This window comes from Amblyraja radiata, chromosome 46 (genome assembly GCF_010909765.2).
Source record: "Amblyraja radiata isolate CabotCenter1 chromosome 46, sAmbRad1.1.pri, whole genome shotgun sequence".
Taxonomy (NCBI): domain Eukaryota; kingdom Metazoa; phylum Chordata; class Chondrichthyes; order Rajiformes; family Rajidae; genus Amblyraja; species Amblyraja radiata.
The window spans coordinates 1,074,890-1,089,178 of NC_046001.1; the positions used below are offsets into that span (position 1 = coordinate 1,074,890).

At 46.8% G+C, this 14,289-nt stretch overlaps 1 protein-coding gene across 7 annotated transcripts in view; it reads right to left on the reverse strand.

Annotated features, from left to right (window-relative positions):
* scn8a (sodium voltage-gated channel alpha subunit 8) overlaps nt 1–14,289 on the reverse strand; it is a 103,468-nt gene that overhangs the window by 14,287 nt on the left and 74,892 nt on the right. For 4 of the 7 annotated variants that reach the window (XM_033015658.1, XM_033015657.1, XM_033015661.1 and 1 more), the window contains exons 18-19: nt 12,973–13,146; nt 7,294–7,416 (exon numbers count right to left, since the gene is read on the reverse strand). In XM_033015658.1, the coding sequence (XP_032871549.1) occupies nt 7,294–7,416; nt 12,973–13,146 (297 nt within the window). The remainder of the gene's footprint in view (nt 1–7,293; nt 7,417–12,972; nt 13,147–14,289) is intronic. The other 3 variants (XM_033015660.1, XM_033015659.1, XM_033015663.1) reach the window with 1 other exon arrangement.

The following is a 14,289-nucleotide window of genomic DNA, read 5'->3' on the forward strand; positions in this document are numbered from 1 at the left end:
TGGTGCTCCAGCCCACTATGCCTGCCTCAATGTCTCAAATGAACTTGACCAGATATGCAAGACAGAGTTGATGTGCGTTGCAAGAAAGAAGCAGACATGAAGGTAATCAGCGCATTTTACTGCCGGAGTTGATGTCATAGCTTTCTCAAAGGCTCCTCCCCTGAATTGATCAAACGACTGACTGAAGTGCGATACAGGTTCAGTTCTGAAGCACCATTTGTAAGCAAAGGTCCTATAGCGAGCGAGATCAGACCACTCGACGAAAAAGTCGTAGTACGGCCATGGGCAGATTCATGGGTCATTTTCGGCCCCATTTCCGTAACCGGCTTCCGTCTCCGCACCAAAGATCCCATCGCAGCGGAGCAAAGGTACTAGCGCGGAGACGGAAGCCGGTTACGGAAACATCCTCGTAAAAATCAAAGTTATTTGGTAAAAATCTTCTCCTCATTTTCAGAATTTAAATTTATTAACACAAACTGTTCCCCCGCAACGTTGATTACACTGCGGGTCGGGTGGGGTCCGGTTACTGAAATGGATGGAAAAAAAGGCCCACGTTCCGCTCCGTTGCGTTCTACACGTCAGCCCATTGCATTTAGCAGGAGTGGTCTATCTTGCTCCGCTATAGGACCTTTGATTGTAAGTGCACCTCAAAACATTTGTACTTCATGTCATTTGGGGAAAAATGATTCGATCACGTACGATTATCAAAGATAACCACTTGACCTTTGTACCACAAATTGTAAATAGAGTTTCCTCATTTTACTTCAGCAACCAGAGCTATCCTTTCCCCTCTGGATACGTTTGATAGAACAAACTGTGTTGATATACTGCACCTCGTTGCAGCCAACAAATATGAATGGTAAAAGCAACCAAGTCAAAGTCAATTCACCCAAGTTTGTTGCGTCCAAACCTGCACTGGGTAGGTTTATCAAAACAACATTCAAAGGTGCAAAATGATCGAGGGGTCCAGGTAGTGGCGCAGCGGGTGGAGCTGCTGCCTCACGGCGCCAGAGACCCGGGTTCAATCCTGACCTCGGGTGCTGTGTGTGTGTGTGTGTGTGTGTGTGTGTGTGTGTGTGTGTGGAGTTTGCACGTTCTCCCCGTGACCTGCGTGGGCTTCCTCCGGGTGCTCCGGTTTCCTCCCACACCCCAAAAGACGTGCGGGCGTGTGGGTGAATCGGCCCCTCTGTAAATTGCCCCCCTCGTGTGTAGGGAGTGGATGAGAAAGTGGGATAACACGGAACTAGTGTGTGAACGGGCGATCGATGGTCGGCACGGACTCGGCGGGCCGAAGGGCCTGTTTCCTTGCCATATCTCTAACAAAAGTTTGAGAAACATAAGAATAACTTGAGGGGGGGGGGGGGGGGGGGGGCATGATATACCGAGGCAATGGATTCATTCTGTTGACAATGTGTTGATAAACCATATATGAGAAAGTGGGATAACATAGAACTAGAACGATGGGCTGAAGGGCCTGTTTCCGTGCTGTATCTGTAAACTATACTAATGACTTCAAGAGAGTGCTATGCTTTCAAGAGAGAGCTAGATAGGCCTCTTCAAAATAGCGGAGTCAGGGGATATGGGGAGAAGGCAGGAACGGGGTACTGATTGGGGATGATCAGCCATGATCACATTGAATGGCGGTGCTGGCTCGAAGGGCCTCTTCCTGCACCTATTGTCTATTGACTAAAAGCCACTACAGGGGCACAGAATGTAACCAAAGAGCCAATGGAATATTGTTTCTGTTGAATCGCAAAATATTCAGAATACAACAGGGTGAATATTCAGGATCCAACTTGCTTCATAGTGCTTGGTGACAAACCTCAACATGACAATGCAATGGGCATTCAGCACAATGATACTGCAGATAAAGTTAGACTACACACTATCTACCTCATTAGTGACCCTCGGACTATCTTTGATCAGACTACACTGGCTTGAGTTGGATGGTTTGCCCTGTCCACCCGCAGACTCCATCATTGGCATATCCTTATTTATAAGACTATCCTCGGTGTTCTTCCTTCATACCTGCAGAAGTATATAATTCGAAAAAGCACAGGAACTTATCAGCTCCACTCTGAGGACTTGTTCTTACTAACTGTACCTAAAGTCCGTACTGAACTGGGGAAAAGGGCATTTAGTTATGCTGCTCCATTCGCATGGAACCAGCTGCAGAATGAACTGAAACTTAAGGAGCTGGTTTCTAGAAACAGATTTAAATCCCTTCTTAATGATGTTGAAGCGGGTTCTTCTGTCTGTACATGCTTTGTTTGATGATGTTCTGACTGTGACTCTATTTATATGTTCTCTGTTGTTTGTCTGTAACTGTGGAACTGTGCTGCTGCCTGTCTTGGCCAGGACTCTCTTGTAAAAGAGATTTTTAATCTCAATGAGACTTCTCCTGGTTAAGGTTAAATAAAAAAAATAAACGCTATTCCCTTATTCTGTGGCTGTACGCTGTGAATGGCTCGATTGTCTTTCCACTGACTGGTTAGCACGCAACAAAAGCTTTGCACTGTGGAGTCATCGCGTGATACAGTGTGGAAACAGGCCCTTCGGCCCAACTTGCCCACACCGGCCAACAATGTCCCAGCTACACTAGCCTCACCTGCCTGCCTTTGGTCCATATCCCTCCAAACCTGTCCTATCCATGTACCTGTCTAACTGTTTCTTAAAACGTTGGGATAGTCCCAGCCTCAACTACCTCCTCTGGCAGCTTGTTCCATACACCCACCACCCTCTGTGTGAAAAAGTTACCCCACAGATTCCTATTAACTCTTTTCCCCTTCACCTTGAACCCATGTCCTCTGGTCCTCGATTCCCCCACTCTGGGTGAGAGACTCTGTGCATCTACCCGATCTATTCCTCTCGTAATTTTGTATACCTCTATAAGATCACCCCTCATCCTCCTGAGCTTCAAGGAATAGAAACATAGAAAATAGATTCAGGAGGAGGCCATTCGGCCCTTCGAGCCTGCACCGCCATTCAATATGATCATGGCTGATCATCCAACTCAGTATCCTGTACCTGCCTTCTCTCCATACCCCCTGATCCCTTTAGCCACGAGGGCCACATCTAACTCTATCTTAAATATAGCCAATGAACTGTGTGGCCTCAACTACCTTCTGTGGCAGAGAATTCCACAGATTCACCACTCTCTGTGTGAAAAAAAAATGTTTTCCTCATCTCGGTCCTAAAAGATTTCCCCCTTATCCTTAAACTGTGACCCCTAGTTCTGGACTTCCCCAACATCGGGAACAATCTTCCTGCATCTAGCCTGTCCAACCCCTTAAGAATTTTGTAAGTTTCTATAAGATCCCCCCTCAATCTTCTAAATTCTAACTCCAGCCTACTCAACCTCTCCCTGTAGCTCACACCCTCTAGTCCTGGCAACATCTTCGTAAATCTTCTCCGAACCCTTTCCAGCTTGACAACATCTTTGCTATAACACGGTGTCCAGAACTGAACACAATATTCTAAATGCGGTCTCACCAACGCCTTATACAACTGCAACATAACATCTCAACTCGTTCTTTCTGCAGTTTCTAACGAAGACCGTTCATTCCCCAACTTGCCCTTCAAATAAGCAACAAAACATTAGATTTCCAAATGTGCAGGAACGAACTGCAGGTGCTAGTTTAAACCGAAGAAAGACACAAAATGCTGGAGTAACTCAGCAGGGACAGGCAGCATCTCTGGAGAGAAGGAATGGGTGACGTTTTGGGTCATAGAAACATAGAAATTAGGTGCAGGAGTAGGCCATTCGGCCCTTCGAGCCTGCACCGCCATTCAATATGATCATGGCTGATCATCCAACTCAGTGTCCCGTACCTGCCTTCTCTCCATACCCTCTGATCCCCTTAGCCACAAGGGCCACATCTAACTCCCTCTTAAATATAGCCAATGAACTGTGGCCTCGACTACCCTCTGTGGCAGAGAGTTCCAGAGATTCACCACTCTCTGTGTGAAAAAAGTTATTCTCATCTCGGTTTTAAAGGATTTCCCCCTTATCCTTAAGCTGTGACCCCTTGTCCTGGACTTCCCCAACATTGGGAGCAATCTTCCTGCATCTAGCCTGTCCAACCCCTTAAGAATTTTATAAGTTTCTATAAGATCCCCTCTCAATCTCCTAAATTCTAGAGAGTATAAACCAAGTCTATCTTCATAAGACAGTCCTGACATCCCAGGAATCAGTCTGGTGAACCTTCTCTGCACTCCCTCTAGGGCAATAATATCCTTCCTCAGATTTGGGTCGAGACGGTTGTCTGAAGACCCGAAACGTCACCCATTCCTTCTCTCCAGAGTTGCAGCCTGTCCCGCTGAGTTACTCCAGCGTTCTGTGTCCATATTAGATTTCTGAAGCTCTTTTGCTCGGATCAATAGTCTGCCCCATTAATCATCAGGTTCAGGGCTCGCGATGGAAGCAGAGATGAGCAGAAATCCAATTCTTCGCTACTTAAGAGCAAGGATAATTTGTTCGGCTATTGATCGTGGAACAGTGCGTCGCCTTGGACAACTTGTGACCTTCCCGCCTATCACGGGGAGATGCCTATTTACTGGACGTCACATCCGGCCAATTTTCAACCAAGCACTATTGAGTGTTCCCGCACTCCTCAATTCTGAAGAAGGGTCTGGACCCGAATCGTCAGCCATTCCTTGTCTCCAGAGATGCTGCCTGTCCCGCTGAGTTACAGCGTGGAAACAGGCCCTTCGGCCCAACTTGCCAACAATGTCCCATCTACACTAGTCCTGGTGTTGTGTGGTTCAGCTGCGTGTCAGATGCTTACGAGGTGTCAGACACACTAATGTGACTAACCGCACCGTCCCCTCTCCCAGGGCAGGCAACAACTGGATGAGGGAATTGATTTGGATGAGGGAATTGAATGCAACATCTCCAAGTTTGCGGATGACACTAAGCTGGGGGGCAGTGTTAGCTGTGAGGAGGATGCTAGGAGACTGCAAGGTGACTTGGATAGGCTGGGTGAGTGGGCAAATGTTTGGCAGATGCAGTATAATGTGGATAAATGTGAGGTTATCCACTTTGGTGGCAAAAACAGGAAAGCAGACTATTATCTAAATGGTGGCCGACTAGGAAAAGGGGAGATGCAGCGAGACCTGGGTGTCATGGTACACCAGTCATTGAAAGTAGGCATGCAGGTGCAGCAGGCAGTGAAGAAAGCCAATGGTATGTTAGCTTTCATAGCAAAAGGATTTGAGTATAGGAGCAGGGAGGTTCTACTGCAGTTGTACAGGGTCTTGGTGAGACCACACCTGGAGTATTGCGTACAGTTTTGGTCTCCAAATCTGAGGAAAGACATTCTTGCCATAGAGGGAGTGCAGAGAAGGTTCACCAGACTGATTCCTGGGATGTCAGGACTGTCTTATGAAGAAAGACTGGATAGACTTGGTTTATACTCTCTAGAATTTAGGAGATTGAGAGGGGATCTTATAGAAACTTACAAAATTCTTAAGGGGTTGGACAGGCTAGATGCAGGAAGATTGCTCCCGATGTTGGGGAAGTCCAGGACAAGGGGTCACAGCTTAAGGATAAGGGGGAAATCCTTTAAAACCGAGATGAGAAGAACTTTTTTCACACAGAGAGTGGTGAATCTCTGGAACTCTCTGCCACAGAGGGTAGTCGAGGCCACAGTTCATTGGCTATATTTAAGAGGGAGTTAGATGTGGCCCTTGTGGCTAAGGGGATCAGAGGGTATGGAGAGAAGGCAGGTACGGGATACTGAGTTGGATGATCAGCCATGATCATATTGAATGGCGAATGGTGCAGGCTCGAAGGGCCGAATAGCCTACTCCTGCACCTATATTCTATGTTTCTATGTTCCTATGTTTCTAACTCACCCTGAAAACAATTGTTGCCGCAACCGGCCTTAGATTAAATAAATGTGGGTTCACTGCGCGCGGACAAAAAACCGGTGAGATTCGATCCCTTGCTACCGTTTAGACGAGATTGCTGAGGCTAATAGTCCTATTCAACCACGCTGCACTCTAACCTAGCGACCAATGGGGGTGATTCAATGGCGGTTTTATGGTTGTGCAAATGATCCATGAGATTCTTTTCTTACCAATGGTCCCAGTCAAGACTGGACTTCACCACACAGGCCAGTACCTAACCACAATCCCCGCTTAGCAAAGTGTACAGATTTAGTCCACCAAGACCGCATGCAAGGCCTCATGTTTTTGGCGCCATTTTCAAAAGTCCGGTCTGCGCTCCAGGTCTCAAGGGAATGCAATACTGGGGAAAAACATCTTTACCCCCCTCATTCCCCTCCCCCAACCCACCACAACCACCTTATTGGGTATTTGGAAGCTCTGCGTTCGAAATTTAACTCAACTCAAAAAAAGTTGATGCAGATTTTTTCCAAATCATTTTAGCCAATTATTCAATATGGATTCCACGCAATCAAACAGCAGTGAGGCTCATCCCACACTTCATTAGTTCAAATCATTCAACTGCTATGATGGCATCAAACTCGTTCAGTGCAATGCTTGATTAGTGACCACATTGTTGGTGTAAGGTGACACAACAGGGGGGGTACAGCGTGGTGTAAAAGAAGGGAGGAGGTGGGAGGAAAAAGCTATCAGACAAGGCCTCCAGTCTCCATTAGACTGGATTGAGAACAACCAGATTCAAGGTGATGAACGCCAAGCATGTACACATTTCGACGGCTGAGCGATAGATTCCTTCGATCACGAGCCCAATTGTAATTTAAATTTGCACGCAAGATAAGACGAAAGTCTGAGGAAAAACTCGTCTCGTTTCACGAAAACCAATCAAGTCTGACGTTTGTCCCCCCCCCCAGTTTCCAATTTTCATCGATCGCCCCTCACCCCCCTCCCCGAACCGTTTTCTGTTTGTCGAACATACGCGGCAGGCAGTGCATCACTTGCGTCTGGTGATTCTCGGTTTCGGTTTTAGCGGAGAATCCCCTTTAAACACTAAAGGAAAGCCAGGCCAAATGAGAACAGCTGATGTATGTTCTAGGAAGGCAGGTAACCTGGGCCATTCTAATGTGATGAGGCAGCCTAATGCGTCTCCTTTGCAGGAGAGGATGCGGGTGGTGGTGGTGGGGGGGGGGGGGGGGGTGAGGGTGGGGGTGAGGGTGGGGGGGGGTGGGTGGGGGGGGGGGGGAGGGGAAATCACGGGGAGAGGGGATAAATTCAGCAGCTGTGTCATGGTTGATTTCCCCCCCCCTCCCCAGAGTATAGATCGGTTCTAGCATGCTTACACTGTTTTCTCATAATGCATGCAGAAGGACAGCTACCCCTGCATCTTACCCTCATCCCTTCAAATCGTGACAAGGCTCTTAGAGGTCTCAGAGCTCTTAGTGTCCTAAGAGACTTAATGGCACCTAGTTCGGAGTAGCCCAGGGCATTAGCTACGAGGCTGACTAGGGAAACCTATACAGAAACAGAAAAGCAAAATTCCCAATACTGTTAGCAAAGGCCTAGTTCCCCTGCCTGAAGTTATATCCCAGTGACCTAGAAGGAAATACTTCAGTTGAGAAGAAGCATAAGATTGAACACAGGGAAGAAAAGTGAAAAAGAAGGGTCACACACACACACACACACACACACAACTAAAGGGGAACCTGTGGAAAGGAAAAATGCCCGATGGATCATAAAACCTTACCCTTGCCCGACACTTTGTGTGGATCCAAGCGAAGTGGGGGGGGGAAAAAGCCCAGAAAATTAAGCCAGACAAATAAAAGGTACCTATAAAAAAGAATACAGGTAAAACTGGGCTGCGTATCAGACTAACCTCTGATATACTCATGTACAGAGGCACTGGAGAGAGGGGGGGAAGGGTGGCAGAAAGTACGAAGCACAACTTGGAAAAAAATATTATTTCCAGCCGAGAGTCCAAATGGCACTCTGTGATGTGTTACGTTTGGTCGTATGTTATTCTTAAATACAGTTCAACATTTAAATCGCCTGTCGCATGTGCATTTGTAGAGCAATTGGGCGGCCTATGGAGCAAAGGAAATAGGCAACGTTTCGGGACGAAACCCGGAAGGGTTTCGGGCCGAAACGTTGCCTATTTCCCAAGGGATTCGGCCCGAAACGTTGCCCATTTCCTTCAGAGTGTTGGCCCGAAACGTTGCCTATTTCCTTCAGGGTTTCGGGTCTGAAGAAGGGTTTCGGCCCGAAACGTTGCCTATTTCCTTCAGGATTTCGGGTCTGAAGAAGGGTTTCGGCCTGAAACGTTGCCTATTCCCTTCGCTCCATAGATGCTGCTGCACCCGCTGAGTTTCTCCAGCACTTTTGTCTTACCTTCGATTTTCCAGCATCTGCAGTTCCTTCTTAAGCACACTGTGGATTAAGAACTGTAGAGCCTCCTGGTCAGCATGTGCAGGAAGGAGCTGCAGATGCCGGTTTAAACCGAAGGTAGACACAAAACGCTGGAGTAACTCGGCAGGGCGGGGGCAGGCAGCGTCTCTGGAGAGAAGGGGATGGGTGGGGTTTCGGGTCGAGACCCTTCCTCAAGACTCGAGCCGAAACGTCACCCATTCCTTCTCTCCAGAGACGTTGCCCGCCACGCTGAGTTACTCCGGCTTGTTGCGTCTGTCTCCCGGTCAGTCTAGGGAGGTGTCTTGCATGTCGCTGGGCTGCCCCGTTGGGACGGAAAGGAATGCGTGTTCAAGTCTGCTTCCAGAGACGTGTAAAAAAAAAACCCTTCAGGCTGACAGGTCCCTGGGGGGATTGCCACGCTGTCAAAGGTGCAATCGTTAGCAGAGACTATCAACCAAGGCCCTGTCCACTCCTTCTAAACTGTGGAATTCTCTGCCTCAGAGGGCGGTGGAGGCCGGTTCTCTGGATACTGTCAAGAGAGAGCCAGATAGGGCTCTTAAAAATAGCGGAGTCAGGGGATATGGGGAGAAGGCAGGAACGGGGTACTGATTGGGGATGATCAGCCATGATCACAGTGAATGGCGGTGCTGGCTCGAAGGGCCGAATGGCCTCTACTCCTGCACCTATTGTCTATTGATGCAAATGATCTCACGGCACCACTCTGAAGGGCAGGTCACTTACGGCGGCCGCTCCAGACATTCCAAGCCGCTGGGGAGCGTTCACCCGATGCCGGAGTTCCAGCTTCCCGGCAAGAGGGCCTGAAAACATCGGACTGGCTGTGGAGGCCACAAATAGGCCCCGACCTCGGGTGATTCACAGAGGAAGAGGACTGAACTCTCTAGTGCCTTTCCCCACAGTGGAACATTTTGATTCTGTTGTGGGGGAAACGTTCATGTTGAATTCTATAAGGTGTTGTGTCATTTTTATTTATTTTTAATTTTTCTATGGATGTACGGAAACTTAATTATTTCTCCTATGTAAAGGAGTTTGGTTTCAAAGCGAGTTGATTTAAACGTGCTATATAAATAACATTTACTTACTTACTTACTTATCCTTTGTGCTCTGACCAAAATGATTGGCGGTCTGATTGTGTTGTTATAAATACATTGAAATGATGCGACTTTGTTCTACACAACTTAGCAGCTTAAACCTGGCTCAAAATTTGATTGTAATTTTCACCTAAACGGATGCTTAATTGCGTCGGCCATTTTAAACTGGCCCATTGTTCAATATCAATGGCGGGGAGTCCAAATGAATCAGGCAAGAATGTGAGGTAACTCTCAGTGTCTCTCCCAGTTCAAGCTTTCTGAACGATGTTTTATTCAATACTGAGCCAGTTCTTCAGCTGCCCGATTGTAAGCAGTCGTCTGTTCCTTTATCAATTTCCCTCCTGGGATAGATAAATAAAGTTCTATCATATCATATCAAGGAAAGGACAGACGCCCATCTTTGGGAGTAATGTTCAATGTTTTATGCGTCATTCCTAACTGTCACTGTATGTCATGTGGTCACTTGCGGGTTGGAGCACCAAGGCAAATTCCTTGTATGTGAATACTTGGCCAATAAACTTATTCATTCATTCATTTTAAACGGGGTTTCTTTTCAAAGAGAGGATAATCTGAGCATTAAAGACAGCATTGTAGAGGCAAGACCCCCAATGAAGAATTGATTAGGAAAAAAGAGCCTTTGGACTCAGCATTGAGAGTTACTATTTAATTGATTTAGAGAACCAGTGTGTTTTTGTGACAGGGCTTGGATACCAGTCTTTTTCCAATTTCCCAGCCACGTATCTTTAGTAAAGGCTTCTTTTTGTCTCCAAAACAAATCACTGCAAACAACTAAAAGTGTAACAGCTATGTAATAGCGATTACTGGCAGTGTCAAGTCAAATATATTCCCACAATTATCCCAGGAAAGGGTCCCGATTAGTGACACCAATGACACCCCGAGCCAAAATCTGTCTTCAGTACTCAGAAGTGTTTTGCAGAAGTAAAAAAGCATCTCGTTAAAATTCGGTCTGGTTTTTTTTTGTTGAACCTTCACAAAGACACACAGCAGACTGAAACAAATTGAAGCCTTCTAGAACGGAAATAAAACAGGAGTTAACACTACTTTCAGGATTTGCACTAAACAAACATCTCTATGAGGGGGGGGGGGGGAAGGAAGGTATTAAAGATGTCGAGACAGAGGTTATAAACATCAGGTTATAGTTCACCTTCAGCCAAGAGGAAATGTAAAACATGCTCACATTCACGGTTTACAATGGTTAGTGCACCCAAAGCCAAAAGTAAAGCCAAAAGTGATGATCGTCCGAGATTCTGCAAGGAAAGTCAATGAGATTGTGTGGAACTTGTTAATCAGCATGGATTTATCTGACCAATTCAACGAAGGAAAGTCAAATCCTCGGGCACGATACCAAGAGCAGCCATTCTCGCCCATCTTGCCACCACAGGGTCCCCCCCCCCCCCCCCCCCGCCCATGGGCGACGGCTTTCAAAATGATCATTGCAACTATCGTTGCCCTTGAAGCCAAGGTCATTATCAATGACACTGATGCCCATTTACTGTAACACAGGGGGAGTGCGCAGGAGGGAACTGCAGATGCTGGCTCAAACCGAAGATAGACACAAAAGGCTGGAGTGACTCAGCGGGACAGGCAGCATCTCTGGAGAGAAGGAAGGAATGGGTGACGTTTCGGGTCGAGACCCTTCTTCAGACTGGTTAGGGATAAGGGAAACGAGAGATATAGAAGGTGATGTATGTGTGTGAATGTGTGTGAGTGATTGGTGGTGGTCGGAGGGGCCGTAGGCGCAGATTGGCAGCCACGCTTCCGTCAGTCTGCCCCAGGGCAGCTGTGGCTACAGAAGTAGCTTACCACCACCGAGTGTGACTGAGGAGTGAATGAATAATGCGATGTAAAGCGCCTTGAGTATTAGAAAGGCGCTATATAAATCCCATCCATTATTATTATTATTATGTAGAGAGATAAAGAACAATGAATGAAAGATATGCAAAAAAGTAACGGTGATGAAGGAAACAGGCCGTTGTTAGCTGTTTGCTGGGTGAGAACGAGAAGCTGGTGTGACTTGGGTGGGGGAGGGGATGGAGAGAGAGGGAATGCCGGGGCTACTTGAAGTTAGAGAAATCAATATTCATACCACTGGGGTGTAAGCTGCCCAAGCGAAACATGAGATGCTGTTCCACCAATTTGCGTTTAGCCTCACTCTGTCGGGAAATTGTGCATTATACTGAGACCCGTCACCCTTTGAATTGAGCCAGCATCTTCAATAGCAAATCTATTGATGTGGAACTCCAGTTTTCTGGCGTTAACCACTTTAGTTGCCATAAGTCGACACAGTGGGCTTCAGAACTTCCGGCAACGGTATTTGCAATTTCAAAACTTAATTTTAAGAAAATGTCCTCATCAGTTATCCCCGTGGTACAAGGTACCTGTCAGAAGTTTAACATTGACTGCAGTTACTGAAATGCATCTTCTGACAGATACAAGGGACGGTGGGCCTTGTACGTATGCACAGACCACTTCAGGTCTGTTGGAGTCAAGGTTAAAATTTCATTGTTACACCTCACTTTTCTTTTCCAAATCAACATCACGTTTCTCGAGCAACCGCTCAAGAGCAAAGCTGCTGGTAACAAAAACATGGCCGCCATCGTTAACAGGTTGCGTACGGTACGGACATCTTCCGAACCGTCAGGAGCTAAATCGAAAGGCTGTGTGCTCCTTGGGTGACGGAATCAAAATGCGACATGATTACATTCGTAATTCAACACACATTCTGTAGACAAGCATTCAAAGGCTTTGATGAGAGAAAATGGAGGAAAAGGTTGTTAGTAGACTTTGCGAAGCCTCATTTTACCTCGGTACTTCTACACACACCAATCAACAATTGACTTCAGTTTCTGCAAAAACGACAAGTCAAAGTATTGCATCCTCAAATGATATTCCTCATTAATGTCTGTCAGTCACAGAAGCTGCCGAGATTGTTCTTATAAGTTATTTTAACCTTTTAAAAATACTTAAATTGAGAATATGTTTGACACAAAGACAAAAAGGCAAAATTATATAATGGTGACCAAGGCCTCATATGTCGGTTATGGGACAAAATGGCCTCTCTTCAGCCCAAAGGATCGCGTGAAGAGAATGTAAATGGAACAGAGACTCAGACATTCTTCTTACAACTTATTCGCGACAAAATCCCTTTGTTAAGCTTTATAACACCAATACAATCGGCAATCAATGAATCCCTCATTAACACAGCCTGCCCCCATAACCACATTAAATTCATTCTAAAAACGGACTCACTGTATATTTTGGCGATTGTGCTATGGCTCACTGCTGCTAGGATGACATGTGATAGGAGCTGAATTAGGCCATTCGGTCCATCAAGTCTACTCCGCCATTCAGTCATGGCTGATCTATCTCTCCCTCCCAACCCCATTCTCCTGCCTTCTCCCCGTAACCCCTGACACCCGCACTAATCAATTAAACAAATCGGCCTTTCACCATCTGACATTCCACAGCCCCACATGTCTCCAAATGGGAACTGCAAATCCCTCCAATGCTAAAGAGAAGAAGAACTGATACATACATCCACAATGAGGAAGTCCAGCCAGCACCACGCATTGGTGAAGTACTTTTGGAATCCATAGGCCACCCATTTCAACAGCATCTCAATGATGAAGATATACGTGAAGATCTTGTCGGCATACTCCAGGATGATTCGAATTGTCTTCCGCTGTTCTATGTAAATATCTTCAAAGGCCTAAAAACACAATTAAGTTGAGTTTAGAGATACAGCACGGAAACAGGCCCTTCGGCCCACCGTCCTTGCCGACCAGCGATCCCCGCACACTAACACTATCCCACACACACATTAGGGACCATTTTTTTACACTTATAACAAGCCAATTAACCTACAAACCTGCACGTCTTTGGAGTGTGGGAGGAAACCGGAGCACCCGGAGAAAACCCACGCAGGTCACGGGGAGAACATGCAAACTCCGTACAGACAGCACCCGTAGTCAGGATGGAACCCGGGTCTCTGGCGCCGTGAGGCAGCAACTCTACCGCTGCGCCACTGTGCCACACCAATTCATCAAACAATATATGGTTCCTTTTTAAAAATTAATTCCTTTTAAGATCACAAGTACTAAAAGTGTGGCTTCACACAGTTTGCTCATTTCCGTACTCAGCTAAAAAAGACACAAAGTGCTGGAATAACTCAGCGGGTCAGGCAGCATCTGTGGAGAACATGGATAGGTGACGTTTCACAGAGTGCTGGAGTAACTCAGCGGGTCAGGCAGCATCTGTGGAGAACATGGATAGGTGACGTTTCACAGAGTGCTGGAGTAACTCAGCGGGTCAGGCAGCATCTGTGGAGAACATGGATAGGTGACGTTTCACACAGTGCTGGAGTAACTCAGCGGGTCAGGCAGCATCTGTGGAGAACATGGATAGGTGACGTTTCACAGAGTGCTGGAGTAACTCAGCGGGTCAGGCAGCATCTGTGGGGAACATGGATAGGTGACGTTTCACAGAGTGCTGGAGTAACTCAGCGGGTCAGGCAGCATCTGTGGAGAACATGGATAGGTGACGTTTCACAGAGTGCTGGAGTAACTCAGCGGGTCAGGCAGCATCTGTGGGGAACATGGATAGGTGACGTTTCACACAGTGCTGGAGTAACTCAGCGGGTCAGGCAGCATCTGTGGAGAACATGGATAGGTGACGTTTCACACAGTGCTGGAGTAACTCAGCGGGTCAGGCAGCATCTGTGGAGAACATGGATAGGTGACGTTTCACAGACTAAACCTAACCAAGGAGGTCAAGTTTGACTTTGTATTTGAGGTGGGGGAAAAAAATAAAGAAATTTTTACCCCAGATACATTAGCAGTGATGTTGAGCATGA